Raw genomic sequence first — 17,180 nt, 5'->3', positions numbered from 1 at the left:
GTCTATGGGATTTTTTTTTGCCCGTTTATTACCCGTTTATATGTTGAATCACTTACAAAGTAGCCTAACAACATGTGCAATAAAAGTATAAGGACAAAATGGGAGCAAATAAAAAAAAAGTTTGTAATGATCCTATTATGCATAAAGAATGGTTTAACGTTACTCTACTGTATATCGAATACCATTCAATGACATACAGGGTGCGATCTTTCCATTTTTTAATTCCAGTTTATGTTTATAAAAAGTTGTCTGTGTCGTACAGTAGGCTACTCTACCGTGTCTTTAATACCAGTAGCGATGAGAATGTTCTACAAAAACAAAACTATAGTAGCCTATCGTTAAGTCAGAGTGCGTATAATACAACTGCGCCAAACGCTCGTGAACAAAAGTCGCGTGAAGTGGTAACCGTAGCAACAGAGACCTTACCGTTGAGATCAGTATCTGACGAATAATAAACAAAGCAACGTACAACCACTATTTATCCATTTTTAATATAGATTTTCATACCCAATAACAATTAAAAACTGTTTTGCTTTTAAAATGTCGCCAAAAAACGATTTGGATTAACGTTATTTAGATTATTTAGTTGCTGTTTGTGAACAATATCTGCTTTGTCAAAAGCGTTTATCTTAATCATTTTAAATTGAATTATATTGTTAAATGGCTCTCTGACTGACGTTACTAGTCTACATGTTGAACTTGGCTATTGTCACGCACTATGATTTATTTTTGCCCAAACAAAGCCAAGATTAGTCTGATAAACTGGACTTAACGCGAGTAATTGGGAAAACAGGTCTTTTCAGAGGGATCACCATGTTCGCGGAATCCCCAAATTAATTAAGCGAATTAAAGGACTTGGGACGTGAGCAGTGGCGGCATTATCAACCTCTTGGAGGCGGGATGAGAGAGTTTATCTACCTCTATCCAATGATCCAAAGCGGGTGAAAGTAGGCGGTCTTGGAAATGTTCTCCGGGCTGATTGATAACGTTGGCGTCAACCGAGAGTCGCGCGCGGAGCCTCTAGCACCGCGGACAGCGCTCAGACGCGCATGCGCAGCACGCCTATCTGACTCTTAGGACATGAAACATGTCTATTTAGGCTGTGAAACCCTCAGAAATTAAGATGCAAACGCAATGAAGAATGAAAGAAACATCAAACTAAGTGAACCTTGAAATAAAAGAAATTCAACTTCAACAATGAAGGTGAGGACATTTAATAAGATATTAAATTATTAAACTGTTTTGGATACTGAAGTTTAAATAAACCGATCAATTATAGCATGCATTCTGTTTTCAAAATCGTAACTCAAAATTATTTCACTTTTCCAGGTCATTGTAAAGCGAAAAGCATATTATCATAAATCAAAGCACCATTCATTGGCGGCCAATTCGTGAAAAAACATCAAGCAGGGTGCATAATCTCTATTTTTGGAGGGATTATTTGTCGAAAGAAAGGCTAGTAATGAATTTTCTCAACGTGTCAAGTTTGAACGTAACGGATAAGACTGGGCATTCTTTTCAATACTCCTTTTCAAGCGAGGACCCGATGTTCAAAGACTACAAGCCAGTGCACCGGGACCTTATTCCCTTACCAAAGGGGGTTTTGTACCTGTTAATGGCCGCGCTGGTGATTGTTGCAGTCGCCTATGCCATAGTGGGACATTTAATCAAAGACCTCGCTAATGATGTAGTAGGTAAGGTATGATATGACCTTGTGGTTCACCCTTAGCTGCTTAAACCTTAACCCTCAACCCTATGCTTAATGATTCAGGCGGTCAACACAAAAGTCATAGCATTGCCATTGTGATAGACTTAATCTCAAGTTACTCCAACAACACTGTCTTTTCTGTATTATTCGCCTTAGAAGAAAAACCTCTGTAATAAGATAACAAAAAAGTGCCATGGTGTCATAGCTTTACAGGGTGCACGTAGTAATGTAGCCTCAATGGCAATGCTATGGAACTCTTTGGAGTATTTTAAATTACCGTGGTATCTATTAAAGTGTCACGGTATTACCCTCTATTATCATCCATGTGCATGGTACAGCGATCAATACCGTGTTTTTGTTGCCAGGATTTTATGCCCTCACATAAATCCCAATGTTCTGGAACTAGAAAAACATGCACGCAAATCGCAACATTGTTTCATGTCACCTAAAACAATGACTATACCATGCTACTGTCAAAGTTGTTTTTGTAAGCTTCCTTAAAGTGTAAAATGTAAAGAAGAAAAAATAACATTTTAACCTTAAAATGCAAGAACTGAATACAATCATGTTTGAGCCATGAGTATGAAGTACTATATCTTATGTTATGTTATATGATTGTCTTACTGAGTTAGATAAAATCACCCATTAATTTAACGTAACTTTTATTTAAGCCAACTAAATTAATTAATTCAGGATATTGGTTTCAGTATCCTCTTGATCAGGACATATAGAAACATATGAATAAATGGGATGCTTTGTGGAATTTGTGCCTCTAAATTACTTTAGAAAATCTCTATTCCTCTTGACAGTTGTCTCTTGATTTTAATCTCTAAAGCACAGAAAAAATAATAACTTTACTGTTACTTTTTAATCAAAACTTTCACTCCAGTATGATTTTGGTGGGATATTTTTGCCTTTTAATAGAGTAAACTTTTGACACAATACTTTAACTAAAGTCAAATTACCCCCTGCTGAAAGTTTTCTACCATAAAATAATTGGTAAGATTTTACAATAAGCTCTCATTTGTAAACATCCGTTAATGCATTAGCTAACATGAACAAACCATGAGCAATACATTTCTAACAGCATTTATCCATCTTTATCTGTGATAGGTAATAAAAAAAAGCAGTTGTCCGTTGTTTGTTCACGGTAGTTCACAGTGCATTAACTAATGTTAACAGATTCAATCTAACAATGAACTATATCTACAGCATTTATCAATTTAAATTAAGTTCATTTAAACTAATGTGTTAATGTGGATAAATGGATTTAGCAAATAATTGTCCTCGTCACTTTGATTTCATTGTCTCTCATGGTAGACTGTGTGCTTGGCCCAAACGAAGATGATGCCGAAAAAGACGACATATCGAGTATCAGACCCACCCGATTTCCCCAGGGTCTGTCTCTCTCACATGCCAATGCCTTTCACGTGTGGGACCAGGATGATGTGGTGATCCCCTTACCATCGGACGACAGTCCCCAGATGAGCCCTCTGCTGCTGTCCGCTATCCCCTACATCCCCTCGTTCTTCCCCACATCCAGCTCCAACAACAGCATGTCAATGCCCAACAGTCCTACTGTCCCACGGAACGTCTGAGAAAGTAGAAGGTGAAACATGGCTGCTTCATATGATTTTTTGACTGTATGATGGGTCAAGACCAAAGAAAACATTGAAGGACTCTTTGTGCATGTTCTCTGGTTTACGACTTTTCAAAACCGACATGATATTATGAATCCGATAACATTTACAATCATGCATTTCGTCAACGCTTTTATCCAAAGCGACTTCCAGAGCATTCAAGCGACACGCTTTACCAGTCTGTGCTTTCCCTGGGAATCAAACCCATAACCTTGGCATCGCTAGAAACATGCTTGAGCTTCAGGATCAACTTCATTGGAAGCCTCGCTCATTTTATTTTCCAGAGTTTTTGGACTCCGAAAAGTCATTTGGAAATACAAAGGGATGGATTACTTGAGTTGTATTACTTTTTCCTGTTGTGTAAGACTATTTACAGAAGCTGTTATGAGCACTGTTGAACATCATTTCAACTCATCCCCAAAAGAAGGATTATTTATACAAACAAACAAAAAACCAGGACTTGAGCTCTGAATGACTCAGCATTATATTCTCAGTTGGTATTAATGACGTAACGACTCAAGTCTAGACTTTTCATGCCAGCACAAATAAACCCAAACATCCCCTTCAGTGTCGGATGGTCTCAAAGGAGCGTCTCTTTATGGATACAGTCTTGGAAATCAGAGATGAGTGGTGCGAAGGATAAAAATGGAACATTATTTGGACAGAGGCCTAAAGCAACACCAAATGCCCTTGAAAGGGTCAAGAAGCTGATCGAGAATCTTTGATTCGTCTGAATGTGAACGGTGGATATAGATGTCAAGCTGAAATTGAATCACTGGATTCATCATTTTATAGATGCACTAGAATCTTTGAATCTTTGTTTTTGTTAGTTTGCATTTTGAAGACCACATGGGGTTGTTCACGCGGGACACATTCCTTTCACATTCATTGTTTCTCCGCTCTCTTAAATATTGGTCATCATGTGCATTTTTTTTTTCAGTCTTGATGTTTTTTCAGAATCTCGGGTCATGAACATCCTGTTTTTTAAACTGCGCGCTCAAGTTAGTAGAAACTAATTTTTAAAAAAAATCTGACTATTTAATATGTTCCTCGTCTAATTGTTTTACTAATCAGGGCACGTTATTTCAGAGCAAATAATAATGTTTGACTTTATCATCAAAATGTAAAAACCTTTTAGAAATAAATAAAAAAAAATATTTTTGAATTTCCCTATTCTGCACATTTATGCATTTGGCAGCACTTTCATCCAAAGCTACTCACACTGCAGTAGAGGAACACATTTATTTTTAGTAGTTCATTCATTCCCTGGGAATCAAACCCATGACCATGCTGTTGCTAGCACAATACTCTACTGTTTGAGCTACAGGAATCCATCACTAATGTGTAATATAGGCAGTTACTTATGTATTAGCAAACTTGCATTATTGTACAGATATTCTCACCAAATATCCCATTTCACTTGCACACTTAGTCACATTACGGATGTAAAACAGGTTGCGAATGCCATCTCATGTTCAGTTCGGCCCATTCTGTAGCGCTCAGACTAGTTTTTTCCAACATAAGCATGTGCTGTGTGAATACCAGCATTTTGTATGCTTACAATGGCATTTTTGCTAAAAAGTGTATTGACTTTTTTTTTTTTGCAAGCTTTTTACAGTCAAGGTTGGTTGACAAGAATTGAACTAATACTGTTATGAACGGTTACAAATGTTGTAAATAAAGAACTGTGCTAACCCTTAAGGTGTTCTTGGAAAAGTAATTTCCCTAACAATGTATATTTCATTGTATAGTGCCTACATAAATAATAGTGAGAAAACAAACACTATAAAAGTGAAAATACTAGTCTGATGTACACAGGTAGTAAATGGAGCAGCGGCTAACGTAGGGCTGTTCTCAGACAGGTTATTTCCAAACGATATGGGATTATCTTGACCTGGGCACTTAAGATGTTACGACGTTTAAGCAAGTAAACAAGATGTAATCCTTCAGTGTCACAAAGGATTCCCTCATTCTCTCCTCCCCCAAAGGCCAATCGGCGGGCCAACAGATTTACCATACGCTGCTGACTGCCCTCTTGAATCTGAATTGTGTTCAAATCATCTAAATATTTTTTTCAGTGGTAAAAGAGTTCTGCACAAACTGCTTTCCTCTGAGATTCAAAGCTTCATCATCCCGTCTTAACCAACTCATCCTCAGCCAACATCCTCTCCACATGTGCTTTTACATAATATTATGTGTGCCAACTACAAGAGAGGCTGGGAAATGAAGAGATTACGGAAGCCATGTTTCCATGGTGTAAGCGGTCTGTCGGACGCAAATTCAAAGCCTGCGAATCAAATCTTAAAGTCCAGTTTCTAAAGAACATTTAAATACCATTAAAACACTTTTTATTTGAAAGAAGTTTAAACGTTTAAAAGGACGCATTAAACTGAGCAAAAGTGACAGGGAAAAAAATGTATAGCTTTACAAAATATTTGTTTCAAATAAATCCTGAGCTTTTGAACAGTCGTGTGAGTTTATGTAATTTTTGTGTAGCACACAAGTGGTCAATGCAGAGACATGAAAAGATTACGGAAGCAGCTTGAACTCATTTCCAACCACGAGTTTTGTTGAAATAAATGGAATTAGTGCCACTAATCTTATTTAGTTTGTTCATGGAACTTGACTACGACTACAAGGTACAAGTGTACCCTAGAGATAAAAACACTGCTTAACGTTTACGTCATTTTCAACTAAAACCGAATCAATGCTGCCAGGAAATATCACTTGGAAAAGGCACAGAACATCAAAAGAGAAAAAGAGACGTTTACCAAATAGAAACATGTATTTAAATTTGACTCTTGTGGTTCTCAACTTGGGGGCCTCTGGAAACTTACAAAGTTAAATATTTAAATAGTCAAATTATATTGAATTAAGAAATTATAAGAATGTAAATGTGTACCTTAAAATGCAATGTAAGTCACTTTGGATAAAAGCGTCTGCCAATATAAAGTATAAATATATATAAATAAAATATTTAAATGAATTATATTAAACATAACAGTACATATTGTTCTCGAAAGTTCTGGAATTGCAAAATGAATAGAGGTAAATTAAATTAATTTAAAGTGCCGATATTGTGTTTTTTTTCAGATATTACAAAGTGTATCGAATTTGCATAATGCTCACCCATGGTCTTCATTGGCTCCCTGTGAACGTCTACTTTCACCCTCAAACACTGTAGTTGTAGCTGAGACTGGAAGAATTTTGTTTGTGATGTTGACATATCAAAATGACACTGTTTTCTGCGAATCCACTTTGTTAAACATCCAAAGGATGACGACTCGTGCTGGAATTGATACGGTAAAACCGATGCCATCGTTCATGTACATCACTGTGTATCAGGTACTGAGGAAGATCCAGAGCTGAAATTCAGATATGCTAATACGCATTTTGTTTCTAACACGCACTGTAAGCAGAGTATCAATCAGACTGGGCCATCTGACCAATCAGAGCAGATTAGACCAATCACAATAGACTGGGTCATCTGACCAATCAGAGTAGAGTAGACCAATCACAATAGACTGGGTCATCTGACCAATCAGAGTAGAGTAGACCAATCACAACAGACTGGGTCATCTGACCAATCAGAGTAGAGTAGACCAATCACAACAGACTGGGTCATCTGACCAATCAGAGTAGAGTAAACCAATCACAACAGACTGGGTCATCTGACCAATCAGAGCAGAGTAGACCAATCACAACAGACTGGGTCATCTGACCAATCAGAGCAGAGTAGACCAATCACAACAGACTGGGTCATCTGACCAATCAGAGTAGAGTAGACCAATCACAACATACTGGGTCATCTGACCAATCAGAGCAGAGTAGACCAATCACAACAGACTGGGTCATCTGACCAATCAGAGCAGAGTAGACCAATCACAACAGACTGGGTCATCTGACCAATCAGAGTGGAGTTTACCAATCACAACAGACTGGGCCATCTGACCAATCAGAGTAGAGTTGACCAATCACAACAGACTGGGTCATCTGACCAATCAAAGTAGAGTTGACCAATCACAACAGACTGGGACATCTGACCAATCAGAGTACAGTGGACCAATCACAACAGACTGGGCCATCTGACCAATCAGAGCAGAGTAGACCAATCACAATAGACTGGGTCATCTGACCAATCAGAGTAGAGTAGACCAATCACAACAGACTGGGTCATCTGACCAATCAGAGCAGATTAGACCAATCACAATAGACTGGGTCATCTGACCAATCAGAATAGAGTAGACCAATAACAACAGACTGGGTCATCTGACCAATCAGAGTAGAGTAGACCAATCACAACAGACTGGGTCATCTGACCAATCAGAGCAGAGTAGACCAATCACAACAGACTGGGTCATCTGACCAATCAGAGTAGAGTAGACCAATCACAACATACTGGGTCATCTGACCAATCAGAGCAGAGTAGACCAATCACAACAGACTGGGTCATCTGACCAATCAGAGCAGAGTAGACCAATCACAACAGACTGGGTCATCTGACCAATCAGAGCAGAGTAGACCAATCACAACAGACTGGGTCATCTGACCAATCAGAGCAGAGTAGACCAATCACAACAGACTGGGTCATCTGACCAATCAGAGCAGAGTAGACCAATCACAACAGACTGGGCCATCTGACCAATCAGAATAGAGTTGACCAATCACAACAGACTGGGTCATCTGACCAATCAAAGTAGAGTTGACCAATCACAACAGACTGGGCCATCTGACCAATCAGAGCAGAGTAGATTCTTAAAAAGGAGGGGTTTAGAGAGACTCAATCCTTTATTAAACTGTTTCAGACACTGAGAAAATAAGTTATTCTGCAATGTTTATTATGAAAATTAAAGTGTTTTTTGATCTTTGATGCATATAAATATATCGTAGGAGACCTCCAAAACAAAATTAGGAACACTTTAATATATCACAGTTAAAAAAAAAGTCTGTCACACGCTGTGGTCAAACATAGCAACACTGGGATCAAACGGATTCTCCCGTTTAACCAACAGGGAGATTTACTTAAACCTTAAACCTCTCCACTGGATTTACACTAATGATCCAAGACCCTTAACCAGACATCTTGAGCTCGGCATTTACAAACCTTCACGTACTTTAAAGATGAACAATGGTGTACTGGGATCTGATGCTGCAGCCATGAAAAATACAGCACAAAGACACCGGTTTCACTTCATAAATTGAAATGAATTGTGCTTTCAGAATAAACAATTAATTAAGTCATTTTGGAGATTTGAAATATTTTTAATTTAATAGCGCAACAGTATGAGGACTTCAATAGTTTCCATTGCATTCTGGGTTGAGACAAACTGGGTGGCTGTTTAAACAGAGCTGTCATTAAAAAACGGGTCGAGGAAAAAGACAATAAATCAATTGAAATTGTACATATATATATGATTCAAGTGGAGGCCAGTAGGGATGTCTATATCAGGCGGTGACATTGTAACAAGGTCAATGTGACGCTCATCATGCAAAGACGTGAATCTTTTCCTCCGTTTGACGTCAGCCTGTACAACACGGCCCTTATAACTAATGCCCGAGCAGAAAAGTGTAGTTCAGGGTGTGTGTTATGGCTTAAATGGACAATAACTATGCAGATGAGTCATGAGAGCAAAAATGAATCCAAATGCTGAGTGCACGTCATTTAAGAGTCCAGTCGACATACAGGGCTGTCGTACACCATCTGTAGGTTCACTTTGTGTCCCACAAGCTCTCGGATGTTGTTGATTCCGTACTTGATCATGGTGGGCCTGAAGGTGGGTGAAAAAAAGAGAGATTTTTTTTAACTTTGACATTTTAAATGTAAACAATGCGATTTTAAAGTGCGTGTTGACGTACCTCTCCAAGGACAGACCCCAGGCAATGACTGACACCCCCTCGGGCAAACCCATGGGCAGCAGCATCTCAGGCCGGAAGACCCCAGAATTACCCACCTCCACCCACTTCTTCAGACCTAAGAGAGATTCAGAGAGAAAAAGGTTTGTGATGCTGAACGGGGTCAGACAGTTAGCTTTCCGTCTATAGAGGGCGACAGAGTACGCCCACATACATTGCCTTAGTTCCAAAAGTGTTTTTCCTATTCAACCTGCGAGCTGAATCATAAGAACACACACACACACACACACACACACACACACAAACACACACACACACACACACACACACACACACACACACACACACACACACACACACACACACACACACACACACACACACACACACACGCACACACACGCAGTTGTCGATTCTCTGATTGGTGGGATTTTCTGTACATAATCATGGGTAATGTCGTTTTTCACCACAAATTCTGCTGTTAAACAATAGTTTAACAACAGTGGGTTGATGGCTTCAACAGAAGCGGATACTACTGATTAACAGCCTTGTAGCTCACAGATGGTCTGGTCTGTCTTTAAAGGTGTATAAAGGGGTTTTCGCACTGGAGGAACCTTTTCATAGTTCCTAGAACTATTGGGGGAAGTTCCCGGTTTTTGGTGTGTTCGCACCGCAGGAACTAGGAACGATTTTAGTTCTAGGAACTCTTTTGGAGGAACTAAATTAGCTCCTACTTCAGAGTAGGGACTAAACCAGCACTATAGGAACTATCAGTGACGTTAGTGTGCGCTGATTGGCCAAACGCACGCCAAACACCAGCACCCGCCATTTTTAAAAAGGCTGTGTAAACACAACGATTATAGCCTATATATTTAGTCCAGAAACTAACTCTACGAACATGGAAAACAGTGATAGATGGGCCTCTTAACCTTTATGCTGAGGAGAAAATCCAACGCAACTTTAAGGGGACCAAGCCAAACATGAGCATGTATTTCTGCTCAGCTAGCATTACTGGCACCAACCACACAGCATACGCTAATAACTTTTCATTACTGTCTACTTTCTAAGCATAACAGTTCTAGACAGGACTATTAGACAGATCGTAAACTAATAAACACGAAAGCCCCTTAAGTTCAAAATCAATCTCCCTATGGAGTCTTTACTTCCAAAACCCAAATCTTGCCGTCTTTTTGCTTGTTGCAGTTCTCTGATTGGTAGAGATTTCTTTGCCATATCATAGGCAATGTCATTATTTCAACAAGGAGTGATTTTTATTTTTTAATTATCTAATTATTATCCAATTGAGAAAATAAATGGAGTTTTTTATGTCCGGGATCTGACATCTGCACTCTATGCCATGCCGCTGTTGATATCTTGATTTGATTGGCTGACAAATGTTCCAGAGCGGTGACTGATTCCCTATAACTGCTGTATGAAGACATTTTTGTTGACCGAGTTTTTCATGACTTCAGCAAATTATTAGTGTTATTCAAAGAGCCTTACAGTCTACCAAAGCAAAAAAAAGTGAAGAAAAGACAAATGGAATTTCTGTTTCATGCCAACTACAATATCAATGCTATTTTATTACTCAATCATATAGTTTTACTTCCAAAATACTAAATTGAAAATAGTGAATTATTGCATTACCATTTCATTTGAAATAATTCAAGGTTCTATCATTTCATATTTTCATACTTCATACATCTATTATTCTACATTCTATACCTGATCTCAGTTATTCTATACTTACTAAACAGCAGATTATGAAAGATTTAATGTTTGTACCTTTAGCAATATAAACGTAGCATATAGCATACATAAACAGACACATATCACTTCATACGGAGAGTTTTACCTTCATGATAGCTGAAGACCTCCATACTTGGCTCAGTGTAGGGGTTGTACGCTGGCTTGAAACGCAATTTTGTGATTCCTAGAGTTAAATATTTCAAAATCATCATCACAAATCTTTGGAATATTCAGGAATCCTCCTTCATTGTAAATGGCTAATTATACTAATTATACACATAAAAAAGAAGAATATTTAATTTGTAAGAAGCAAGGAGTGCAGTACCTAGTTTGGTAAAGAACTGGTGCAGGATGCCCATGAGGTTGCCCAGGGTAAGGCCGTAGTCGGCCACCACGCCTTCGATCTGGTGAAACTCCGCCAGGTGGGTGGCGTCCAGAGTTTCGTTACGGAAAACTCTATCGATGGAGAAGTACTTCACTGGTGTGAACTTCTCCTGGAAGGAATGACAGAGACGAGTGAGATCTGAAGTAAACAGCAGTGAGTGAGGCTAGAGTCTGTGTGTGTGTGTGTGTGTGTTCACCTGCTGTGCGAGTTTATACAGCATCCGAGCGCTGACTGCCGTGGTGTGTGTTCGCAGGAGGTTCTTCTGAGCTTCTTCAATCTTCCAGTCATATTTGTATCTTAAAATTGATTTGAGAAGTTAAAATTACAAATCTACAAATGCACAAACGTTTAGGGTCTGTAAGATTTTCAACGTTTTTTGAAATAAGTCTTTTCTGTTCACCAAGGCTCATTTATTTGATAATTGATCATTTTGAAAATTCAGTGAAAACAGTAATATTGTGAAAAATTATTACAATTCAAAATAACTTTTTCTATTGAAATGTATTTTAAACTAACTTATTCCTGTGATCAAAGCTGTATTTTCGGCTTCACTACTTCAGTGTCACATGATCCTTCAGAAATTATTCTAATATGATGATTTGATGCTAAAGACACATTTCTGATTATTATCAATGTTGAATTATTATTTTTTTCAAGGTATTCTTTGATTTATTAGAAAGTTCAAAAGAACAGCATCTATTTGAAATATAAATCTTTTGTAACATTATAAATGTCTTTTGATCAGTTTCAAGTCTCCACAATGAATAAAAGTTGTTTTTTTTTTTTTTTATCGTGCTGATCCCAATCTTTTTTATGGTTATGTAAATAAACGACATTGGAAATCAATGAAAGGCACTCGTCTTACCCCTGTGATCCATAACCTCCTTCAGAATGAACCTTCTTCACTCTCTCCAGATATTCCTGAGGAAACTCGTGAGCCAGTGCTGGGTCTGAGAAATACAAACAATTAGTTCGAGACCAGAAAAACACGTTTGACGGCTAGCGGTCTAAACTCGTGCAGGTCAAGGACAGCACAGAGGAGGACTTCCCTCACCGGAGATGAAGAAGGTGTCGTGTTGGTCTCTTGCTGGGTGCTGCTGGGGCTGGAACAGAGAATCGAAGTTCCAGAAGGAGCTCTCGATGAAGTTATTGGTGGGCATTTCTGTGAATCTGTGAACCAAAGACACAATAGCAAGGAATATGCTTGTAGATTAATGATCTAAGATCAAAAAGACTGGCATGGAGTAACAAGTTTTGTATGAAGGCACAATTTGTTGATACATTTAACTATTAGTTTCAGTTCAACAGTAATACCATTGTACTTGTGTTGATAAACAAACCATAGTATTGAATTAGCACAATATTATTGTACAAATCAGGGTTTCTGCAGGTTTTATGAAGGTAAATTTAAGACTTTTTTTAGGAGAATAAATTGAATTTTAAGAAATAAATTGAGGGGAACACAATATGTCAATATTTTCTCTAAATGTTAATGTTAAGGGAGAAATACAAGCAATACAAATACAAGGGAGAGCCGTATTAACAACACCTCAAAGTTTTACTTCAGTTTAGATTTGCATCTTAAGTAAACGAGTAAACATATCTTGATTTAAAGGTATTTGTATTGAAAAACAGGACAGAAATACTGAGGAAGACATTGATTTGCCGCAATGCATGCAACATTTAATGAATTACATTATGGATTAAGGCCTTTTTTAAAGCCTTTAAGGGATAATTTTGTCATTAAATACTCACCCTCAAGTTGTTCCAAACCTGTAGGAGTTTTTTTCTTCTGTTGAACACAAAAGAGGATATTATGAAGAATGTTGGTAACCCGACATTTGACGGCACCCATTGACTTCCATAGTAGGAAAAAAAATACTATGTAAGCTAATGGAGTCCAACAACTGTTGGTAACCAGACATTCTTCATAAAATATCCGTTTGTGTTCACCAGAAGAAAAAAACTCATACAGGTTTGGAACAACTTGACGCTGAGTAAATGATGTCAAAATTTTCCTATTAAACTATCCCTTCAATTTGTGGAAGGGTGAATTAAGACTTTTTAAAGATATTTTTAAGACCCACAGAAACTCTAACAAATGGTACGTACATGATACTGCAACAGACTTTTTAAAAAACACCATGGTACTACCATTGCTCCACTTACACACACTCACACAAAAAAATCCTCTAGCTTGTTTCCCAATCTAGTTGTCCAAAAACCTGTCATGTTACGAATGATATTACGAATATTCTTGCCTCTTTGACAAACTGCTTTTGTAAGTCTATTAACTTAAAATAAATGAGTGAAATCCTTCTGTCCATAACATGGTGACCAAACAAATAAATCTGCTAAGTTTCTCATCTGAGTTTGAATAGTGTTTCGTGCGCATGAAGGACTGACCCCATCTCCAGGAAGATCTGCCTGAACTGTGTCCGGACCTTCATGAGCGGGTGCAGGTGACCGCAGTCTGGAGCGACACCCATCGCCTCAAAATTATACGGCTTAAACTTCTTCTCCTTCCAGCTGCCACTGAAAGAAACAAGTCAACCAAAGACAAAAATCTTCATTTTTATGAAGTGTTAGTGAAACCCAAATGAGCGTGCTGCTCTTTAATATTAAAAACCCAGCATAAGTCACAAGAAGTGAACTGCATCTGACAGTGTTTTCAACGCTTCAAGAATGCGATTGGTCTCACCTTGCGATCATCTCTGGAGTCAGTTCTGTCTCTTGTTTGGTGATGGTGGTACTGAAGCTGCTGCCTTTAGTGATCCAGTAAGACTTAACCGTCCTAAAAGCATTCAGAGTTTATAATGGAAGTCATTTAGACGAATTAGGAATATATTACATGTGTCTCCCTTACAAACATTTTACCTGAGATGAGATTATTATTGAGCTGTAGCGCCTCCTACTGCTCATGTAGCACATAATAAATAATAACCTGCATCATTTGCAGACTAATCAAACACACTAAAGAATCTTAGGCCCTGTATACACCTAGTATTAAGATGCGTTTTGGTGTATTACAAGTACACAACACTAAATACAGATGTAAACGGGGTCTAAAACGTTTTGAGCTTGTCCATTTTCGACCACTTCCACAGGTAGTCCAAAACACAGACCGGATTGCTCTCGTGTAAACGCTCATGTGGTCGAATGCGTTCGGCTGGTCTTTCGGCGGTTAGAGCAGAAACGAAAGCTGATGTTATCCGTATGTTTTTCCATTATCTCTGGCCGCGTTCATACGTAAATTGTGCGAGCTTATATTGAAAGATCTCAAAAAGCCCACACATTTACCAGTCCATAGACCCTCCCCTGGAAGAAATCAGGACAGAAGTGGTTGAAAGTGGACAAAAGAGACGGATTAAAACCCCAGGTGTAAACAGGAATGTGTCTCCCTCGTCTACTTGTGACTCGATCGACCAAAACGCATCTTAATACCAGATGTAAACAGGGCCTTTGATGAACAACTTGAGCAACTCAACGCTCTCTTACACTTCCGCTAGCAGTTTCCGTTTCTTTAGTTCATTCTTTTCTTTCTCCTCTAGTTTTGCCGACTGTCCCTTCTGCACCAGCTGTAGTTTGTCCCTTACTGTATCCTCAATGGTTTCCACCTGCAAGACACACACACTACATTAATAACACATTGATATAGGTATCTGGGCTTAATTCATGATCTGTGCCGCACTGCGTGTAACTCACGGTTTTGAAGACTCTCGGTCCTCCCTCGTGAGCTTTGTCCAGACGGATCCATTTGTTGGACATGGCTTTGCTGAAACCAACCTTCCCGCTCTGCATTTTCTAAAAGGAAAAGGCCCATTATAAAATCTCCACAGGTCTGGATATGCATGCATACCAATGTATGTGCATCAGTCTTGAATTTAAAAGATAAATAGGTAAACCTAGTGATCTTATATATGTTATTAAAGCAAAAAACAAGACTATATTTTGCATGTTTTTTTCCAACTTTTATGCAAAATAATAATATTAATAACAACAGAAAATAAATGTTAAAATCTCATACATTACTGTAAAAGAGTGATAAAAATCACCTTGTCTGGTCAAAAGGATTTTTTTAAAGACTTCTTTGTAACAAGTACTTCCATGATGTATACGTCTAATTGTATTTAACAGATATACTCTAACAGTGTTGTAATAAAAATAGAAAATAATATAATATAATAATCGTATTAAAAAAAAAATTCCATTTGATTTTGAGGTGAAATATGACCTTGACCTGAGATTCCTGAGAATGATCCTCATATAGGTCAAAGGCAGCACATGCTGGAGTGATACACCTATAGATACTGTTGTTCTCTCACCATGAGCTCATTCTGCAGTAAACCCTCGGCAGGGATGGCGTTGAACACTCGGGCTTCATGACTGCCCTGCTCCGCGATCTCACGCCCCTCTCCTGTCAGCTCCCAGTGTTTGGAGGACTTCTGCTCTGCCGAGATCACCTGAACACATCATTCAGCCAGGTTAACACAGATAAACAATCACATTTATAGAAGATCAATACATTACAGTATATATAAAAAACGTGACATGAACGTGACATGCTCAACATGCTCTTGGTCTACAATAACATACTGATGATAATAACATTATGATTAACCAATCAGATTTGAGGGATAAGTTTACAGTTTATGTCAACAAGTTTAGGCTTACAACCAGGATTAAGTGCTTCTACATCAGTGAGATTCACGTATCATATCATTGTTTTTTTATTTTACAGGAATGTTGTTCCAGGCACGAACATGTCTTACTTGGCAAAATCACAGTCACCATATACATCTACAAAATACATATACATAAAGACATATAGATAGATACGATTTTGCTACTATACTATATATACTATACAGTTAACGTTTTGCTACTCTTGTTTTATAGATACTCTTAGCTATGTTGCTCTTATTTTTTGTTGTTATGCATGTTATTCCTTCTTTTAATCTTGTTCTGTAAAGGAATTTTGGTCAGCCTAGTGGCAGTTGTAAATGGCTATATAAATAAAACCGAACTTGAACTACGGTCATGTCTACGGACAGACAGACAGACAAAACAACAGATAGATAGATTTACAGCAAGACAGATACACACAGACATACAAATAGATAGACACACAGACAGATAGATAGACAGACAGACATTTATGCAGATAGATAGACACTAGACAGACAGATATACAAACTGATAAGTTAGACAGACAGACAAACAGACAGACAGACAAATAGATAGACAAACAGACAGACACAACTCAGACAAACATGCAGATAGATAGAAATATTTTCGTTTATATTAGCCACTGTTTAGGCGGGTATAATAGTCGGTCAGATCATTTCTCTCTAAAGAGCGGGTTCGCATGATTTCTGGTAAGTAACGCTACAGATCCTACGGATTGAATGTGTCTCATCATTTGCGCCGCTGTTGCATCAGTCAGTGCGTGTTTCTGCTGCGGGATCTCCTCACCTCTCCCAGCGCCTGCAGACTCTTCACCGCGCCGACGATCGCCTGATGATCCACCCCGAGAGACACGGCCACATCCTGGCTGTCAACGCCGCCGTCGACCTTCTCCACTAACCGTAGAAGCGATTCCAAAACCCCGGTGTCAGCCATGCTGGAGTCGCCTTGCGCTCGGATGGGGAAACGGACATGACGTCACACAGCCGTAACCACAGTAACAAAACCGCACGCAATTGTTTTACCGTAAACCATGTAGAACTGCTCTGTGAATTATTATTATTTTTTTATATTTTTATATGTATTTTTTACATATTACCGTTACCAGACGTGGGGTCCACAAACCTGTATTAAAAAAAAAATATATATATATATATAT

At 38.4% G+C, this 17,180-nt stretch overlaps 3 protein-coding genes across 3 annotated transcripts in view; 1 reads left to right on the top strand and 2 right to left on the bottom strand.

Moving 5' to 3' along the window:
- The window catches only part of syce2 (synaptonemal complex central element protein 2), a 9,122-nt gene extending 8,092 nt beyond the window's left edge, over nucleotides 1-1,030 (bottom strand). Inside the window, exon 1 of the mRNA XM_077213645.1 lies at nucleotides 919-1,030. The gene's annotated coding sequence lies outside the window, so the exon portion shown is untranslated. The remainder of the gene's footprint in view (nucleotides 1-918) is intronic.
- Nucleotides 1,031-1,333: 303 nt separating this feature from the next.
- Nucleotides 1,334-3,371, top strand: LOC143722309 (uncharacterized). The gene is made up of 2 exons (XM_077213646.1): nucleotides 1,334-1,694; nucleotides 3,029-3,371. The coding sequence occupies exons 1-2, from the start codon at nucleotides 1,463-1,465 to the stop codon at nucleotides 3,304-3,306; spliced, it is 510 nt and encodes a 169-aa protein (XP_077069761.1). The 5' UTR covers nucleotides 1,334-1,462; the 3' UTR covers nucleotides 3,307-3,371.
- A 5,218-nt stretch (nucleotides 3,372-8,589) lies between these two features.
- farsa (phenylalanyl-tRNA synthetase subunit alpha) lies at nucleotides 8,590-17,017 on the bottom strand. Its single transcript, XM_077213630.1, has 13 exons — nucleotides 16,811-17,017; nucleotides 15,661-15,798; nucleotides 15,041-15,139; nucleotides 14,834-14,952; nucleotides 14,037-14,129; nucleotides 13,742-13,870; nucleotides 12,390-12,505; nucleotides 12,201-12,285; nucleotides 11,532-11,631; nucleotides 11,276-11,444; nucleotides 11,057-11,134; nucleotides 9,205-9,319; nucleotides 8,590-9,116 (listed from the first exon to the last, which is right to left on the bottom strand). Exons 1-13 carry the CDS (start codon nucleotides 16,955-16,957, stop codon nucleotides 9,011-9,013), a joined length of 1,494 nt encoding a protein of 497 aa, XP_077069745.1. The 5' UTR covers nucleotides 16,958-17,017; the 3' UTR covers nucleotides 8,590-9,010.
- Between the last annotated feature and the right edge of the window lie 163 nt (nucleotides 17,018-17,180).

This window comes from Siphateles boraxobius, unplaced genomic scaffold (genome assembly GCF_051911475.1).
Source record: "Siphateles boraxobius isolate OS27281-9 unplaced genomic scaffold, OSU_SipBor_1 66, whole genome shotgun sequence".
Classification (NCBI taxonomy): domain Eukaryota; kingdom Metazoa; phylum Chordata; class Actinopteri; order Cypriniformes; family Leuciscidae; genus Siphateles; species Siphateles boraxobius.
Note: the sequence above shows the minus strand (reverse complement) of the source record. Positions and strands in the feature narration are given on the sequence as shown.

What these genes read in the sequence shown, in the direction of transcription:
- LOC143722309 (XM_077213646.1), top strand. Translation starts at nt 1,463, where the DNA reads ATGAATTTTCTCAACGTGTCAAGTTTGAACGTAACGGATAAGACTGGG. An exon ending in CCTCGCTAATGATGTAGTAG is followed by an intron (nt 1,695 to 3,028) that starts GTAAGGTATGAT and finishes CTCTCATGGTAG; the next exon opens with ACTGTGTGCTTGGCCCAAAC.
- farsa (XM_077213630.1), bottom strand. Translation starts at nt 16,957, where the DNA reads ATGGCTGACACCGGGGTTTTGGAATCGCTTCTACGGTTAGTGGAGAAG. An exon ending in CGACACCTTCTTCATCTCCG is followed by an intron (nt 12,286 to 12,389) that starts GTGAGGGAAGTC and finishes TGTATTTCTCAG; the next exon opens with ACCCAGCACTGGCTCACGAG. An exon ending in TGTATAAACTCGCACAGCAG is followed by an intron (nt 11,445 to 11,531) that starts GTGAACACACAC and finishes CATTCCTTCCAG; the next exon opens with GAGAAGTTCACACCAGTGAA.